This window comes from Oryctolagus cuniculus, chromosome 11 (genome assembly GCF_964237555.1).
Source record: "Oryctolagus cuniculus chromosome 11, mOryCun1.1, whole genome shotgun sequence".
In the NCBI taxonomy this organism is placed as follows: domain Eukaryota; kingdom Metazoa; phylum Chordata; class Mammalia; order Lagomorpha; family Leporidae; genus Oryctolagus; species Oryctolagus cuniculus.
The window spans coordinates 20,873,052-20,887,992 of NC_091442.1; the positions used below are offsets into that span (position 1 = coordinate 20,873,052).

General features: G+C 47.6%; 1 protein-coding gene across 1 annotated transcript in view; it reads right to left on the reverse strand.

Annotated features, from left to right (window-relative positions):
* CTNNBL1 (catenin beta like 1) overlaps positions 1–14,941 on the reverse strand; it is a 170,546-nt gene that overhangs the window by 80,041 nt on the left and 75,564 nt on the right. The window contains exons 7-10 of the mRNA XM_070051853.1: positions 13,202–13,293; positions 3,438–3,510; positions 3,144–3,202; positions 1,598–1,746 (exon numbers count right to left, since the gene is read on the reverse strand). Of these exons, the coding sequence (XP_069907954.1) occupies positions 1,598–1,746; positions 3,144–3,202; positions 3,438–3,510; positions 13,202–13,293 (373 nt within the window). The remainder of the gene's footprint in view (positions 1–1,597; positions 1,747–3,143; positions 3,203–3,437; positions 3,511–13,201; positions 13,294–14,941) is intronic.

The window sequence follows — 14,941 nt, forward strand, 5'->3', positions numbered from 1 at the left end:
CCTAAGGAGTTACAGTCTCCTGGAGTCTGCTTTGCACCTACTGAAACCTCATGGAGACCCATCATGGTGCAGGGGACAGTGTGTTCAGTTTCAAAAGAAACTACGGAAGACCATGTGTGCAGTAAGCCTAAGAAAGGGGTTAAAAACAAGAAAACAATTCTAGGAGAAAAGACTAGAAGAGAAGATACACCCAGAGACACACTGTGTTTGGAAGATAGATAGCACTCTGTTGGTTGCTTTGTTTTCTTTTTCACTTTATGAAGCAGGAATTCTGTCTTACTTACTTCTATGTTAGCCTAGCACTTAACACAGAACCTTACCAGTGTTTTAACTGCAGTTCTGTACGTCAATATTTCTCATTATAATTAGTAAATGCCTATCAAATTAATTTTTAAAAACTCCAAAAGAAGTATCTTAGTTTAACAGAGTTTTTGGTCATACACGAATAAAAAATTTAAGAAAGCAGACTCTAGCTCAGTCACATAAAGAATAGTACCAGCCGACGCCGCGGCTCACTAGGCTAATCCTCCGCCTAGCGGCGCCAGCACCCCGGGTTCTAGGCCTGGTCGGGGCGCTGGATTCTGTCCCGGTTGCTCCTCTTCCAGGCCAGCTCTCTGCTGTGGCCAGGGAGTGCAGTGGAGGATGGCCCAGGTCCTTGGGCCCTGCACCTGCATGGGAGACCAGGAGAAGCACCTGGCTCCTGGCTTCAGATCAGCACAGCACGCTGGCTGTAGCGGCCACTTGGGGGATGAACCAATGGAAAAAGGAAGACCTTTCTCTCTCACTAACTCTGTCACAAAAAAAAAAAAAGAATAGTACCATGGTGATTGGTGTCTTCTAAGTATGCAAATAGGCTCCAGTGTTTCTCAACTAAAGCAACAACAAAAAAGCTACCCTTTGATCCTATGCCACACTCCCTGGGTATTACTTCCTCACCCCCATCCACACATAGCTAGTCCCCCAGTAGCCAGATACCTCAAATAAGTTATTTATGTAAACCACCTCTCTCTCTTTTGCTTCCAACTTCAGCATTCTGTGAAATAACTGTGAAATTAGCATGATATCCTCTTTAAGGAATTAGAGCATAAAAATAAGATATACAGGAAAGAACTATAAACAAAAGTTCTGGAAATATCTTGCACATTTTCATATTTCCTATGCTAGGCACACAGCACATGCACAACTCATACTAAATGTAGAAATGAAAAATATGAATGACAGTATGTTGTCAATAGCAAAAACATAGGCAAACATGGCATAGACAGGTCTATAAGGTATTTGCAGAAAACTGACCTAAATTTAGACAGCAACATAGGGTAAATTTAGATGTTAATGCCAGATTTCCCCAAAAGCAACCATCTAAGATACACAGTAAAAAGATGCCGCCCTTCAAGGGAATGGCTGTAGTACCAACGGACGCATCAACAGCACGTAGCCGACCAAAATCCATCTCTCATTCACCCACTCTGATTTTAGGAAAGAGCACACCCCCACCGCCGCAGCGACACCCCCGCACCTACTTATCCGGGGATGTCAGTGGGATCAAGAAGCCCAGCTGGCTGTCCTGAACTCGGGCTACCTGCGAGGAGGAACACACCTGAGCATGAGGTTCATGAGCTGCAGGCCCTCGCCCTTGAGGAAGCGCTCCCGGTTGGAGCTGAGCATCAGGCAGGAGCAGAGCGAATCAAAGAGATTCTCCATCATCTCCTGCTCCTCGGCGGTGCTGGGATTGTGCCTTTTAAACACCTGTCAGGCAAAGAGCACAAAAATCACAGAGCCGTCAGGGTCTCTTCACAGCCGCCACCCAACAATGGCCGAAGCCCGTCTGTTCTAAGCCCACGCCTGAGCAAACAGAAGGTCACTTAACAAAATCGCAGCTGGTCCCATTTTGGAGAAACTGGGCTTTCTGCTTCACAGGCATCAAGTAGATGAGCATCAGTTCACTCCCAAAACCAACGCACTCAATTGACCAATGGGCTCATGAGTGGCTGACAGTTCCAGGCAAGGTTTAAAAAAAATAAAAACCCAACCCAACCCAACCCTGTGACTGTGAAACAGAGCACAGATGCATAGAGAGACCTCCTGTATGGACATGAGCAGCTGAGGGAGCGAAACGAGCGCCCCTGAACCCATTCCCCAGGGCGAGAGAAAACTCCGCCTGCTGTTCTCAAGGCCCTCCCCTGTCCACTGCCAGCGCATACGATCTCCTTGCCTTGTAAGAGCAGCTACAATGCCACAGGGAAAGTCATGCCCAGGACAGGGGCGCTTCCTAACAAGGGCCATAGCACTGCTTCCCAGCACAGCTGGGGCTCTCGGTCACGGGAGGGCTTGAGACAGACGCCCGGTCTTTGCCAGAGGGACACGGCACGGGGAGAGGAAGACTTTTAAGGCACGTGCATGCCCCTGCTGGCTGACTGGGAGCTCATCAATCATCTGGCAGAGGAGGACTGCGCACTTTCTCAGAACTGGAAATGTTCACGTTTCAGAGCTCTGTTTTTGGGGCGGAGGCCAAGCCATCGCGGCTGCTGGCACCCAGACGGAAGCTGTATGCAAACCGACATCTCAGACGCTCCCAACACTCCTAAGATTTCATCCAAATGATCTATTTTTCAGTCCTGTTTTTGGAATAACACAGATGAGGTTTGTTAGAAGAAATCTTAACAGTGTTTTTGGAATGCCAACAGAATAACATCTCGGCTGGATTTGCATTTCTGCCGGGGAGCTCACAGCAGGTTCCCACTTCTCATTCCAGCCTCCAGTGCCCCGGCCTCCCCAGCCTCCTCTGCACTGGAGCACGTCTCCTCGAGCCGATCTGGATGCTGGAACACAGGCTCCATCAACAGCACGTGGAAAGGAAAGGGGGACAATAATCTTGGGGGTGGGTCAAGTGACAGTCATTTGGGATTCTTGACCCAAGAGGTTCATCTCTTCTGGATGACGGGGACGCACTGAGACCTGGTCATGAAGGGCAAATGACCGAGACAAGAGGCCAAGCATGTGCGTCCAGGGCACCTCCAACTGGCCAACCCGCTCCAGTGGCTTCCATCACTTGGCTCACTCCTTCCCGCCATGCCCGGCTCCGCCTACCATGTAAAGCAGCCCATGTATCTCGCTGGTAGACAGGAAGTGCGGGAATTACTCACGGATAACTGCTGAAGAAGCACATCGATTCCGTCCAGCTCCCCAAGCAATTCCCTGTTTTCTAAAAGGGAAAAAATAGAGGACGAAAAAAAAAATGAAGCTACCTGTCAGATTTTACAGCCGTCTAACACTGATACATCAGCAAACAAAATCAATACTGCCTGACAGAGTACAAAAGCGGCACAGAGCGCGAGAGAGGAAGCAGGCAATGCCAAAGGCAAGAGAGCCTGCCGTCATGATGCGAGACAAGGCCGGCCCCTGCCCTAACAGAACATCGACACCGAGAGGGGCCTCACCGTCGTTGTCCTGCAGCAGGATGGCCAGCACTTCACTGCAGTAGAGCTTGTTGGCATCAAAAGGCATCTTTGCCTGCAGGGAAATCCGAGAAAGGAGAAAAGCATTATGGGTCTGGCTTCCTTTCCCAGGACAAACCTTTCATGGGTAGTAGGATGTGATTTTGAGGAAAGCAGAAAGGGAAGAGGTAAGTGAAGGGTGAAAATGGACCACACAACAAACCGCAGACGGACACGATGGTTCTTCCCCGCTAATGAACACCAGCTCTACCGCGAAGCCTTCCCTGACTGCCTGTTGTCAGTCCAGAGACTACGCAAAGCAGATGAACGGCAGGATGCTCTGGACTTCTTAAGACTAAAAACTCCAGAAGCTGCATTCACAAGTTAGATCATAGCACCAGACTGGAAATTAGCTGACACGTGATGAGAGAAGTGAAAATAAAGCCATCTCTTGTTTAGATTAGCTGAAGGTATTTCTAACAAAGTAGTTCCTTTTGTATTTTTTTAATGCTTAAAATTTAATTTGAAATCATAAACCTATCTGCTTGTATGCCATAATCTGCCTACTATTTAAAAAGGAAACCACATTAAATATGCAAAAATGTGTTAATATTTTAACACCCAAATTACTACCCACAGTTCTCTCCCTGCTGCGTGCTCTGCCTCTTGGAGCTCAGAGGGCACGGCTGTGTAGCACAGCCGGCCCGCAGCGTCCGCGCTGCTTCAGCAGGGAGCACCGCAAAGCTCACCGTTAACAAAGGCCCTGGGTGGAGGTGTGCAGAGGAGCGGGCCTCACTGACGTGTTTTTATTTCTGGTACTCACGGTCCTTAAAACACAGGCGCACAGACAATGCCTGTTCATCGGCAGTGGCCTTTGCTACGACCTAGGTTTCTGAAATGACGGATCATTTCTGTACCTGCAAAGGACAGGGAAGTGTTTATCTTGGAGCTAACACTTCCATCACCTTGGTGCCATCCATGCTTGTGTTTGGACATTGATTTTGTACTTAACAGGAAGGAGTGGTGCCTAATCAAGCGACAGTTTGGGTTTCTGCGCACGTCTTTCGCGTCGGGACTCAGCGATCCCCGCAGGCCTTCAGGCAGCAAGCCAGGTATGACCCATCTGAGGTTAAAAGATCTGTGAACACAAGGTCTTACATGTGCTGACTGCAAGGTGTGCTCCCCGGGCAAGCTTGAGGCCTTGTTTCAAGAAACACAGAACCACTGGGGCTTAAATGCAATGTGGTACATTTCACTTTAAGAAAAAGGGTTTTTAAACACCAAGGTGGAATGCCAAGGGGCGAGTGTCTCTACTAGAATCAAGAATTGGCTAATATGGGGCCGGTGCTGTGGTGCAGCAGGCTAACGCCCTGGCCTGAAGCACCGGCATCCCACATGGGCGCCGGTTCGAGACCCAGCTGCTCCACTTCCGATCCAGCTCTCTGCTATGAGAGCTAGGAAAGCAGTAGAAGATGGCCCAAGTCCTTGGGCCCCTGCACCGGCATGGGAAACCCAGAGGAAGCTCCTGGCTCCTGGCTTTGGATCAGTGCAGCTCCGGCTGTTGCGAACAATTGGGGAGTGAACCAGCAGATAGAAGACCTCTCTCTCTCTCTCTACCTCTCCTCTCTCTGTGTAACTCTGACTTTCAAATAGATAAATAAATCTTTTAAAAAATTGGCTAATAAAACTTTGTACTCAATTATTTAAGTGCCAAATTTTACTATTATTAAATATTAAATGACTTAAGCCACACCAACTCATAGGGCCAAATATGTGTGAAACAACATACCCAGGGCCAGCACTGTGGCATAGCAGGTTAAGCTGTCACCTGTGACACCAGCAGCCCATTTGGGTGCTGGTTCAAGTCCCAACTGCTCCACTTCTGATCTGGCTCCCTGCTAAGGCACTTGGGAAAACAGCAGAGGATGGCCCAAGTCCTTGAGGCCCTGTACCATGTGGGAGCCCTGGAAGAAGCTCCTGGCTTTGACCTGACTGAACCCTGGCCGTTGCAGCCATTTGGGTAGTGAACCAGCAGATGGAAGATTTCTCTCCCTCTCTTCTTCTCTCTCAGTAACTCTTTCAAAATAAGTATATCTTTAAAAACAACAACAACAACAACATACCCTTATCTGAAAGAAGCCAAAAGACACATGGCTTCCACAGCAATGGCCTTCCTCTGGTTCCAATGCCTCCTGTATTTGGCTTCATGAACTCCTGTCTCCAGGGTGTGTGTTGGGGGGGGGGGGTCTCTTTCTTTCAATAAATACTTATTGGGCACTTGCTGTATGCCAGACGCAGAAACATAGAATTAAGCATAACAGCAAATACATAAATTAGACCCTGTTCACTGTTAGGACATTGAAAAATGTTACACTGAGTTCACTGAGTTCAAATTAATTTCATTAAATAGTGCAGTGAAGTATAAAAAAAAAAAATTGTAGATCTGGAATCAGACACCTGAGTTTGACTCATGAGCACGTTACTACCAATGCCACACACAATCTGCGCTCCCACACGGTGCGCCGAGCAGCTCGAGTGCCTCACTCCATTCGCTGCAGGCTGAGGTAAGCGCCCAAGGAGAGCACGCTGACGCCCGACACCTGCTGAGTATCACATGGACTTCCGGCTCTGAGCTCATTTCTGTTAATGACACCACATCTCTATGGAGGCAAGCTTTGGCAGTTGCTGTGACAGAAGACTCGTGTGAACAGTCAATATGGAATAGGAATGAGACTGGTGTTTGATCTGATTTCAAGGGTTGAAAAGTTGTGCAGTTCCCAAAAGATACACACATCTATCAGGAAGTAACTGTGCTCTTTAAGATTCAAGTGTATTTTTTTGACTAGCCACTAAATTGTTAGGACATAAATAACATATTGTTGGGACCTAAAAATGGAATAAACAGGACCTAAAAACATGATAAACAGGAATCAATAATGGGAGTCTAGGTCTCAAGTAGCACTTTTTGGTCCCAGTTTCCTCATCTGTAAAGTGGAAATAAAAATGTAGTAACAGTTCTATGGAGAGTTACTAAGAGAATTAATAAGATAGTATGAAAGTACCTAACACACAGCGTTTTTCTTACAACGGGAATCTGAAACATCCAAGTTAGAATGCCAGTGTAATAGTTACCAGTATGGAAAATCCCTCTGCCGCACTAACTCGCTTTCTCTTATGTCCCATGAGGATCAGCACCACCCTCCTCCAGAGGGTACTGCAGTGAAAGAACTGGTGTGCACAGAGCAGGCGCCCAACAGCAAAGCGCCCCTCTGCAGAGGACGCTCGGCTCCTAGGAATTCTCTAGCATTTGCTGTATGATACTGTCAGCAGTTCCCAATTTACTCTAAAGTAAAATTTCAAAAATACAAATCCTAATTGTCACTTGTTTCTTAAAATGCAAGCCCTCTGAAAAACTGGTAAACAGGAGGCATTTAATTGGAAAACCAACATGATGTGGCCACATAACTCCCTGACACTCAGCCCTACGTGGCTTCAGGAGCCACGAGGTGCCCACTGCAGACGCACAGGCCTAACCCTCACAGCCTCTCCCACCCTCTGCCCGTGAGGCTTGGGAAAGACACTTTCCCTTCTCTGGGACTCTTTCTTTACCTGCAAGCAGTGGAGGGGGAGGGGCGGCAGCTGCCCTCTCCTGGCGGCGCTGTGTGAGGATCTGGTGTCAGGTCCCAGAACAGCACACCACCATGGACCAGAACACACCGTCGTGCAGTGGGTGGTCAACACAGGAGCCTCGCATCGGAGAGAGGCTTAGCGACGATGACAATGAGGATGACAATCGAATATTTTAATCTGGTGGACCAGAAATCAAAGAAGCTAGGCCAGCAATTGTTAAATCAACAACGGGAGTCACTGGGTACAGGCTCCCCATGTAGGAGCTCTGTCCTTAATGTGTTTTACTATGAAACTTAAAAACAACTCTACTAGTCGAACAACACCCTATACCTTGTGCGGTGGTGTGAGTGCAGCCTGTTGAAATCCTTGCTTAGTATATACTAAGTTGATCTTCAGTATATGAAGGTAATTGAAAATGAAACTCGATGAAGGGCAGGATGGGAGAGGGAGTGGGAGAAGGGAGGGCTGCGGGAGGGAGGGAGGTTGTGGGGGGAAGCCACAACAATACAAAAGTTGCACTTTGTAAATTCACATTTATTAAATAAAAAAAGACACACACACACACACACATACACACACACACACACAAAGAAGAAGAAGCTAGGCCAGGTGGGAAGGAAGGAAACTAGTCTTTTGTGTCTAGTCAAAGACAAAACTGACCCAGGAAATTTTATTTCTGTTTAGTTCTCAGCCAGAAATCACTCAGTACCAAAGTGCCAAATTCTGACGACATCCAATCACTAGGAGCAGGAAGGAGAATTCCTTCAGCAGGTCCAGACTCTGGGACTCCTGGACCCTACAGAGTGCACCAGTGAGACTGGGCTTGCAGGGCTTCTGCGCAGGCGCTGGCGACCCTCAGTCTTTCAGCTGTCAGGCTAATTACAGAGTCAAACCTAGGTTTGGACTCAGCATGCACCAGCCTCGAATAAAATTAAACTTCACCTTTTGGGGAGCCGCTGCTTTTCTGGAAAGCATAAAACAATTATGCTACCACCCGCAGCCAGAAGCTGTAGGTTCTATCTGCGGCTCACCTCCGGTACCTGGAACACACAGGGCAGGTTGAGACACAGCTACAGCCGTGTACAAAACTGTCAGAGCAGATTGTGCATGGCAAAATCCCAACCTCTCATCCTTAGAGGTTAAGGACTTCAGCATCAACCAGTTGTCCGTGTATTATAACTTGGCCAGTTCTCCATTAACTTATACTTATTCACCTAACTGGAGAACAAAAGGAAATTTTAATTCTGTTTCTTTAGAAAAGTAAAATTTTTAAATTTTTGATGTTACTTTCAATAGTACATAATGTCCTAATAAGATTATATTCTCTATTCAAAAACATGAACTGTGAGGTTAGTGTCCCTCATGCTATGGCTATCTGCTTACCTACTAATCCGTTTAATGCAATCATCTGTAATGGGCTTTATCCTCATTAGAACATTAGTGAGGTTTCATTTGGAGAATGAAAAAAAATCCAGGGATATCTCTATGTACTGTCAGGCTGAGTGTACAACAAGAAGTCCAAGACCAAACTGCCTGTCACCAAAGTGCCACTCACTCAAGAATTATGCAAGGAGGACTGAAACACGGGATTACCATCAGCTAGGCTTGTAATAAGCCATCTAGACATAAGTACTGTCGGGCCTTGCATCTCAGACTCTAGCTTCCATCGGAACCACAGGAGGACTTGCTAAAGCAGACTGCGGGGCTCTACTGCTGGCCTTACAGACTCAGCGGGGCTGGGCAGGCCGAGGAATCTGCAGTTCTAATAATGTTGCCAGGTGACGCTGCGGCCCCCAAGTTGGGAACTACACTTCAAGAACTAGCAGGAGATGCCAATATGACAGATATCCAATCTTTGTTGTTATTTAGAGAAAGAAACCAAGCACACAGAGCAATACGAAAGTCAGCCAGGTGATGGGATTATCCCCTCCTTACAGAGGCCCTGTGCATGAGGGTGCCAAAAGTTACAGGCACACAGTAGATCCCAGATCTGCCACTCCTCCTGAGAATCAGCAGGAAAAAAATAAATGGACTGATCTGCAGGGAAAAAGAAGGCAGCAAAGGCTGGAGGCAAAGCAGTGGTTAGAAAGGATGTACGAAGGGCCGGTGATCTGGCACAGCAGGTAAAGGTGCCGCCTGCGTCATCAGCATCTCCTACAGGTGCCGGTTTGTGTCCTGCTGCTCCACTTTCAGTCCAGCTTCCTGCTAATGGGCTGGGAAAAGCAGTGGAAGATGGCCCAAGTGTTTGGGCCACCGCACCCCATGGGAGACCCAGATGAAGCTCTTGGCTTTGGCCTGGCCCAGCGCTGGCTGTTGTAACCACCTATAAAGTGAACCAGCAGACGAAAGGGCACTCTCTGTCTCTCCTCTTTCTATAACTCTGACTTTCCCAAAAAAAAAAAAAAAAAAAAATTGTTTTAAAAAATAAAATAAAGGATGCAGAAACAAAATCCAAAGGCTTGAGCTTTGATCTTCAACCCATCTCTAGCTGGCTATACTCACATGGGTTTGGGAAAGGCACTTTATTTCCACAGATCCCCACTTTTCATTTTTCACCTGCAGCAGAACTAGTAAATTTCTTTTTAGTTCTAAAAATGTTGGAGGATGTGTGGAAGAATAGGGATGCAAGATGTTGCATGAAGGTTGTGTTTAATTTAGAAATAGAGATGGAAGAAAAGGGTCATTTTCTCTGTTAAAGGCAGGAGCTTGAGCAAGCCAGACCGAGAGGTCAAAATAATTCTGACCTCTGCAGAGTAGGGTAGATAAAAGAGATTACCTAAAGGTAATAAAGGCCAATGCTTCAAAAATTTAGAATGGAAAAGGTCAGAATGGGTCAGGTGACTTAAGAAGTAGGCAGAGAAGGTGAAGGTGGGATTCTGAGGGGAGGCATTTGCTTCACTGTGGGTAGGTTCTTGAATGGGGAATGGACACTGAATAAAAATGGGTCACATTCTGAGATAAACAGAACAAAAGAAGGTTCACATTCTGAGACCGGGGGTCTCCGTGAGGGTGGTGCCTTGGGATCACATGTAGAATTTGTCTAAGATACACCAAAGATGGACGGATTGAATAGGTCTGGAGCAGTCAGAATCTATACTTGTTCCAGTCCAGCTGGTGATACTAACATAAGATCATAGCTGAAATACACGACAGACAAACTGTGACAAACAAAATGCATCACTGCAACGGACCTTCACAATAACCCTGTGACACTGGAAGGGCAAGGAATGGGATTCCTCCGAGGATTCTTTTTCCAAGGAGAAAACAGAGGCCCGGAAGTCAAGGGACCACTGCCCCCAGTTACTCAAGTGCATCTGGGGCCAGCACGCAGCTCAGGATTCATCGCAATGTTGACCGTGCTGAGCATTTTAACAAAGTGCTTCCCCAGATTATGGGCAAGGCATTGCTTCTGAAGATGTACCTTCTTGCTGGCGGTAGCCACCCCTAAGCAGACTTTGTTTCATTCATGTTCTGGGCAGCACAGAATTTTTCTAAAGGAACTTGCTTACTATTAAAATAACCAAATAGCATTTTAATGCTTATATACCCTGAAACCTTTTCAAACTGTTTTGAGAGATAGCAACATGGCTGTTTATGCCTAGAGGATAACACAAACATTGTGCCTGTAAGGCCAGAGTCAATGGCTTGCTAGACTATCAAATAGGCCTCTTTATCACTATCATAAGGGTAATAGAATCCATGCCAAACACCCAAAGGTCTTAATTTCCCTTCCTGTGTTACCAATTCAAAGAAAAATACAGGACTCTGGAAAGTTCCAAAACCTTGCAAAAGGCCAAGGAGGTCTTACATTCTGGTTTAAAGAAGCATCCTTGAGTTGGTATTAAGTCTAATGTAACTAAGAAAAGTTTGTCCTGCCTTCATAGACACAAAGATTATTGGATTATTATGTATATTTTAAGGTCAGGGCCCCAACCTGTGGTGACGTCACCAACAACTCGGGTCCCCACCACCTACTCCATCTCTCTAACTTGTGTTCTACTTTCCTTACCCCCACTCCTTACTCAGTTGGAGAATAAAAACATGTTGACTATTGAAAAAAAAGAAGCAGTTTATGGAGTAGTGAAGGGGACTACAAGGGAAAACAAGTCTAGTTCTAGAACCAAAGGACATCTAGAGTCCAGTGATGCCAAAGGCAGGAGCAAAGATGACAAAGCATCAACTAACCACCCGCTGAGTGCAGGTTAAAAGGGTAGAATTTGAAGGGAGACACAGTCCACTGAGCTTTGCCAGGCACATGTGTAGTAGTTGGGCTAGCTGAGTATCTGCATGTCAATATGTGATGTAAGTCCACATTATAGATTTACTGGGAACAAATGATTACTGATGAGTAATATTAATGTATTGATATAATATTAATATAATTGTATATTATATAATAACATAATGTAATACTGTAAGTAGGACTGGGGGAGATGTAGACTGAGAGGGAGGAGTCAGGAGCACATGCTATCTTGGGCTCCCGAGACAATGGAGGCTAAACCTGACCTGACACCCGCAGACTTCCTGGATCTCTGGGACAGTGAAGCTCAGAAGGGCCGTGGCTCCCCAGAGAAGCACCCCCCTACAAGTAAGTGCCACCTTCTCAGCAGAAAGCTGGAATCCTTGCCTGCCCCACCACCACTGTGGCAGAATAGAAGCAGTCCCAAACAGTGTCCTATCAGACCTTTGGCTAAAGCTCTCTGAGGGAAGCTCCTGCCCCTCCTCTTCTGATTTACTCTGTGAGACAGCACTCACAGATGACCAAGAAGACTAAGTTCGGAAGGGAAGGGAGTGAACAGTTCAGCAGAACTATGTTAATGGGCACATGCTGTGGCCTACCCATCCATTGCCAGGAATTTATCTTAAAGACTCGCTGAGACAGGTGTGTGAGGACATCCACTGAAGCACTAGTCACACTGGCAACAGTAAACAAACAAACAAAAACTATAAACAGAGGAACTACTGGGTTAGTTTGGGTACATCTGTACAAGCGACTGCTAGGCAGCCATTAGGTCAGTGAAAAAACCAACCTGCTTTAAAAAAAAAACCAAAACAGTATAAGTGTGCATGTGAAAACCGCAGATACATTGTTTCCTATATTTGCACAGAAAACTTCTAGAAGAATAGACATCATATTGCTAACAGGACTGCCTCTGGAAAGCAGACCTAGAGGGGATCAGGAGAGGGGAACTTCTATGTTCTGTTTTATGCCCTCTGTGTCTTGTGAATTTGCTTTTATTTACAACATGTTTGCATATTTTCAGAAGTACTAAAGGAAACTTTTAAAGGCTCTTCTCGGGGTGGGTGTTTGGCACAGTGGTTAACACACAACTTGCGACGCCTGCACTGCGTATCAGAGTGCTTGGGTTAAAGTCTTCACTCCTTATTCCAGCTTCCTGCAAATGCACATGCCAGGAGGCAGGAGACAATGGTTCACATACTTGGGTTCCTGCCACCCACATGGGACACCTACATGGAGCTCCCGGCTCATGATTTTGGGTTGACCCAGCCTGCCTGTTTGTTGACATTTGGGGAGTGAACCAGCAGATGGAAGATTTTTGTCTGTCTCTTTCTCTGCCTTTTTAATAAGTAAAAAATAAAATAAATAAATAAAATAAAGGCTTTGCTTTTTTTTTTTTTTTTTTTTTTTTTGACAGGCAGAGTGGACAGTGAGAGAGAGAGAGAGACAGAGAGAAAGGTCTTCCTTTACCGTTGGTTCACCCTCCAATGGCCGCTGCAGCCAGCCCACTGCGGCCGGCGCACCGCGCTGGTCTGAAACCAGGAGCCAGGTGCTTCTCCTGGTCTCCCACGCGGGTGCAGGGCCCAAGGACTTGGGCCATCCTCCACTGCACTCCCGGGCCACAGCAGAGAGTTGGACTGGAAGAGGAGCAACCGGAACAGACTCCGGTGCCCTGACCGGGCCTAGAACCCGGGGTGCCGGCGCCGCAGGTGGAGGATTAGCCTAGTGAACCGCGACGCCGGCCTAAAGGCTTTGCTTTTAAGACAAAAAAGGAGAAGCAAAAAAAGAGGTAAGAGGTCCCAGAAGTTCCCCAAATGAGATCCCACAGCTTGGGGATAAGAATCTATTCCAATAACCCAGCATCCCCCAGGCCCAGGGCCCGCACAACCAGGCTTACCTTCAGCCTCTTCAACAGCCACTGCAGGAGCCCCTGCTGCGCAGCCTCTGTGCACATCTCGGGCCGGAACTCAGCCATGTTCTCCACGATCGCTGAAGGGGGACAGACACCCAGTCACTGGGAGGGCGACTCCAGGGCAGCCACACCGAGCTCGCTTCCCGTGACAGCCACGTCAGTCCTCGCCCCACTTCCCTGGATTCCTCCCTGCCTGCTGCTGCGTTGTCATGCATAGACTAACTGGGGAGTTGCTATGGCTTTTTTTCCTGCAAGTTATGTTACAAGCAAAGGTTGTAACTGAAAATGATGGCATTCATAAAAGGGATAAGTGATCGATTTCCGGCGCTAATGGCACCAGCACTAGAGCAGAACCCGCGGAAAGGTGGTGATCTGCCTGAGCAGCTCCTATCGTTAGCACAGTCCCACCGGCCTCCAACCACAGCAACAGAGACGGGCTTGGCTGCAGCTGCAGGCACCCACCGGGGTGGCCCAGCGCAGGGTCTCTTCCCTGACTCCTCCATCTTCAGTTCTTCCCTGCATTACGTGGAAACACGGACATGGCAAGGGAGGCAAGCCTGACCTTCCGCTGAACAAGAGAACCAGTGCAGAGGGAAAGGCCATGCTGGCCGGGAGAGCCGCCAGGTGCCAGGAGGCAAATATAACTGGTGCAGCTATGTCCGAGGGCCAAAGTGGGGCTCATCAGCAAAATTACAAATTTTGAAGAAACAGAAAGATAAAGGAAGGCAATTGAATGGCTTTGATACCAGAAAGGAGGACATTAAACAAACAAAGTCACCTGGGGGCCTTTCCACGTGAAGAGCTTTGGCTTCCTTGCACTCCACCTCCTAGAGGGCGCGGCTGTCAGACAGCAGACCCGGCTCCCCCTTCCCTGAGCACAGGGGGACGGGGGAAGGGCTGAGGAAAAGGCCACCCTCTCTCTCCCCACTCCCTCCTGCGCCTACGCCGGCCTCACCAAAGCGAGTTCAAGGACTGGGCAGTCCTGGGGGAGTACGATTACGAAACTGTGGGAACACAGCAGCAATGAGACCCCTGAGAAATGGAGACCAGCCCATCACCCTCAGTGACTCTCCAGATTTTCTAAGAAAATCAACTCATCCATTTTAATCTCCTACGACTTTCTCTTGTGTTTTTGGGCTAAACTTCAGATGGCTTCCTATTCCCCACTAGAGAAAAACCCCAATCTCTTGCCCTGGGTTACAAGGTCTTCCCTCATTTGAGCACACATACTCCTCCAGTCCCACCTCCCGCTGCACCAGGACAGTTCGCATGTCCCAAAGCCCATGCCCACTTGGGACCTGGCAGGTGGCATTCTCTTCCTCCTCCTCCTCCTTCTCCTCCCAAAATGCACCTGCCTTTATATTCAGTCTCAGTTGGTTCCTAGCCAACAACTTAGAGAGCCTTCCTCTCCACTCCCACAGTGCTTTTCACTGATGCCTATCACCCCATCTGTCCCTGGTACTGCCCCTTCATTTCTGTTCAAGACTTTGCCATCTCCCTGCCCCTTTAGGAGCAGAAGCAGGTCTAATCATCAATCATCATCCTCTACCCCAGTGCCAGCACAAGGTGCCTCACAAAGATCAGGCACTCAACCAGGGACACAGGGAGGCATCTCCTGAGCCACTGGTAGCAGCCCAGGCTGGCGCTTTTCCGTGAGGCCAGGTCCTTTGTATTGTCAGTCAGTTAAGACTTTTGATGAGATTTTGATTCACCCAAGTCCAGTAA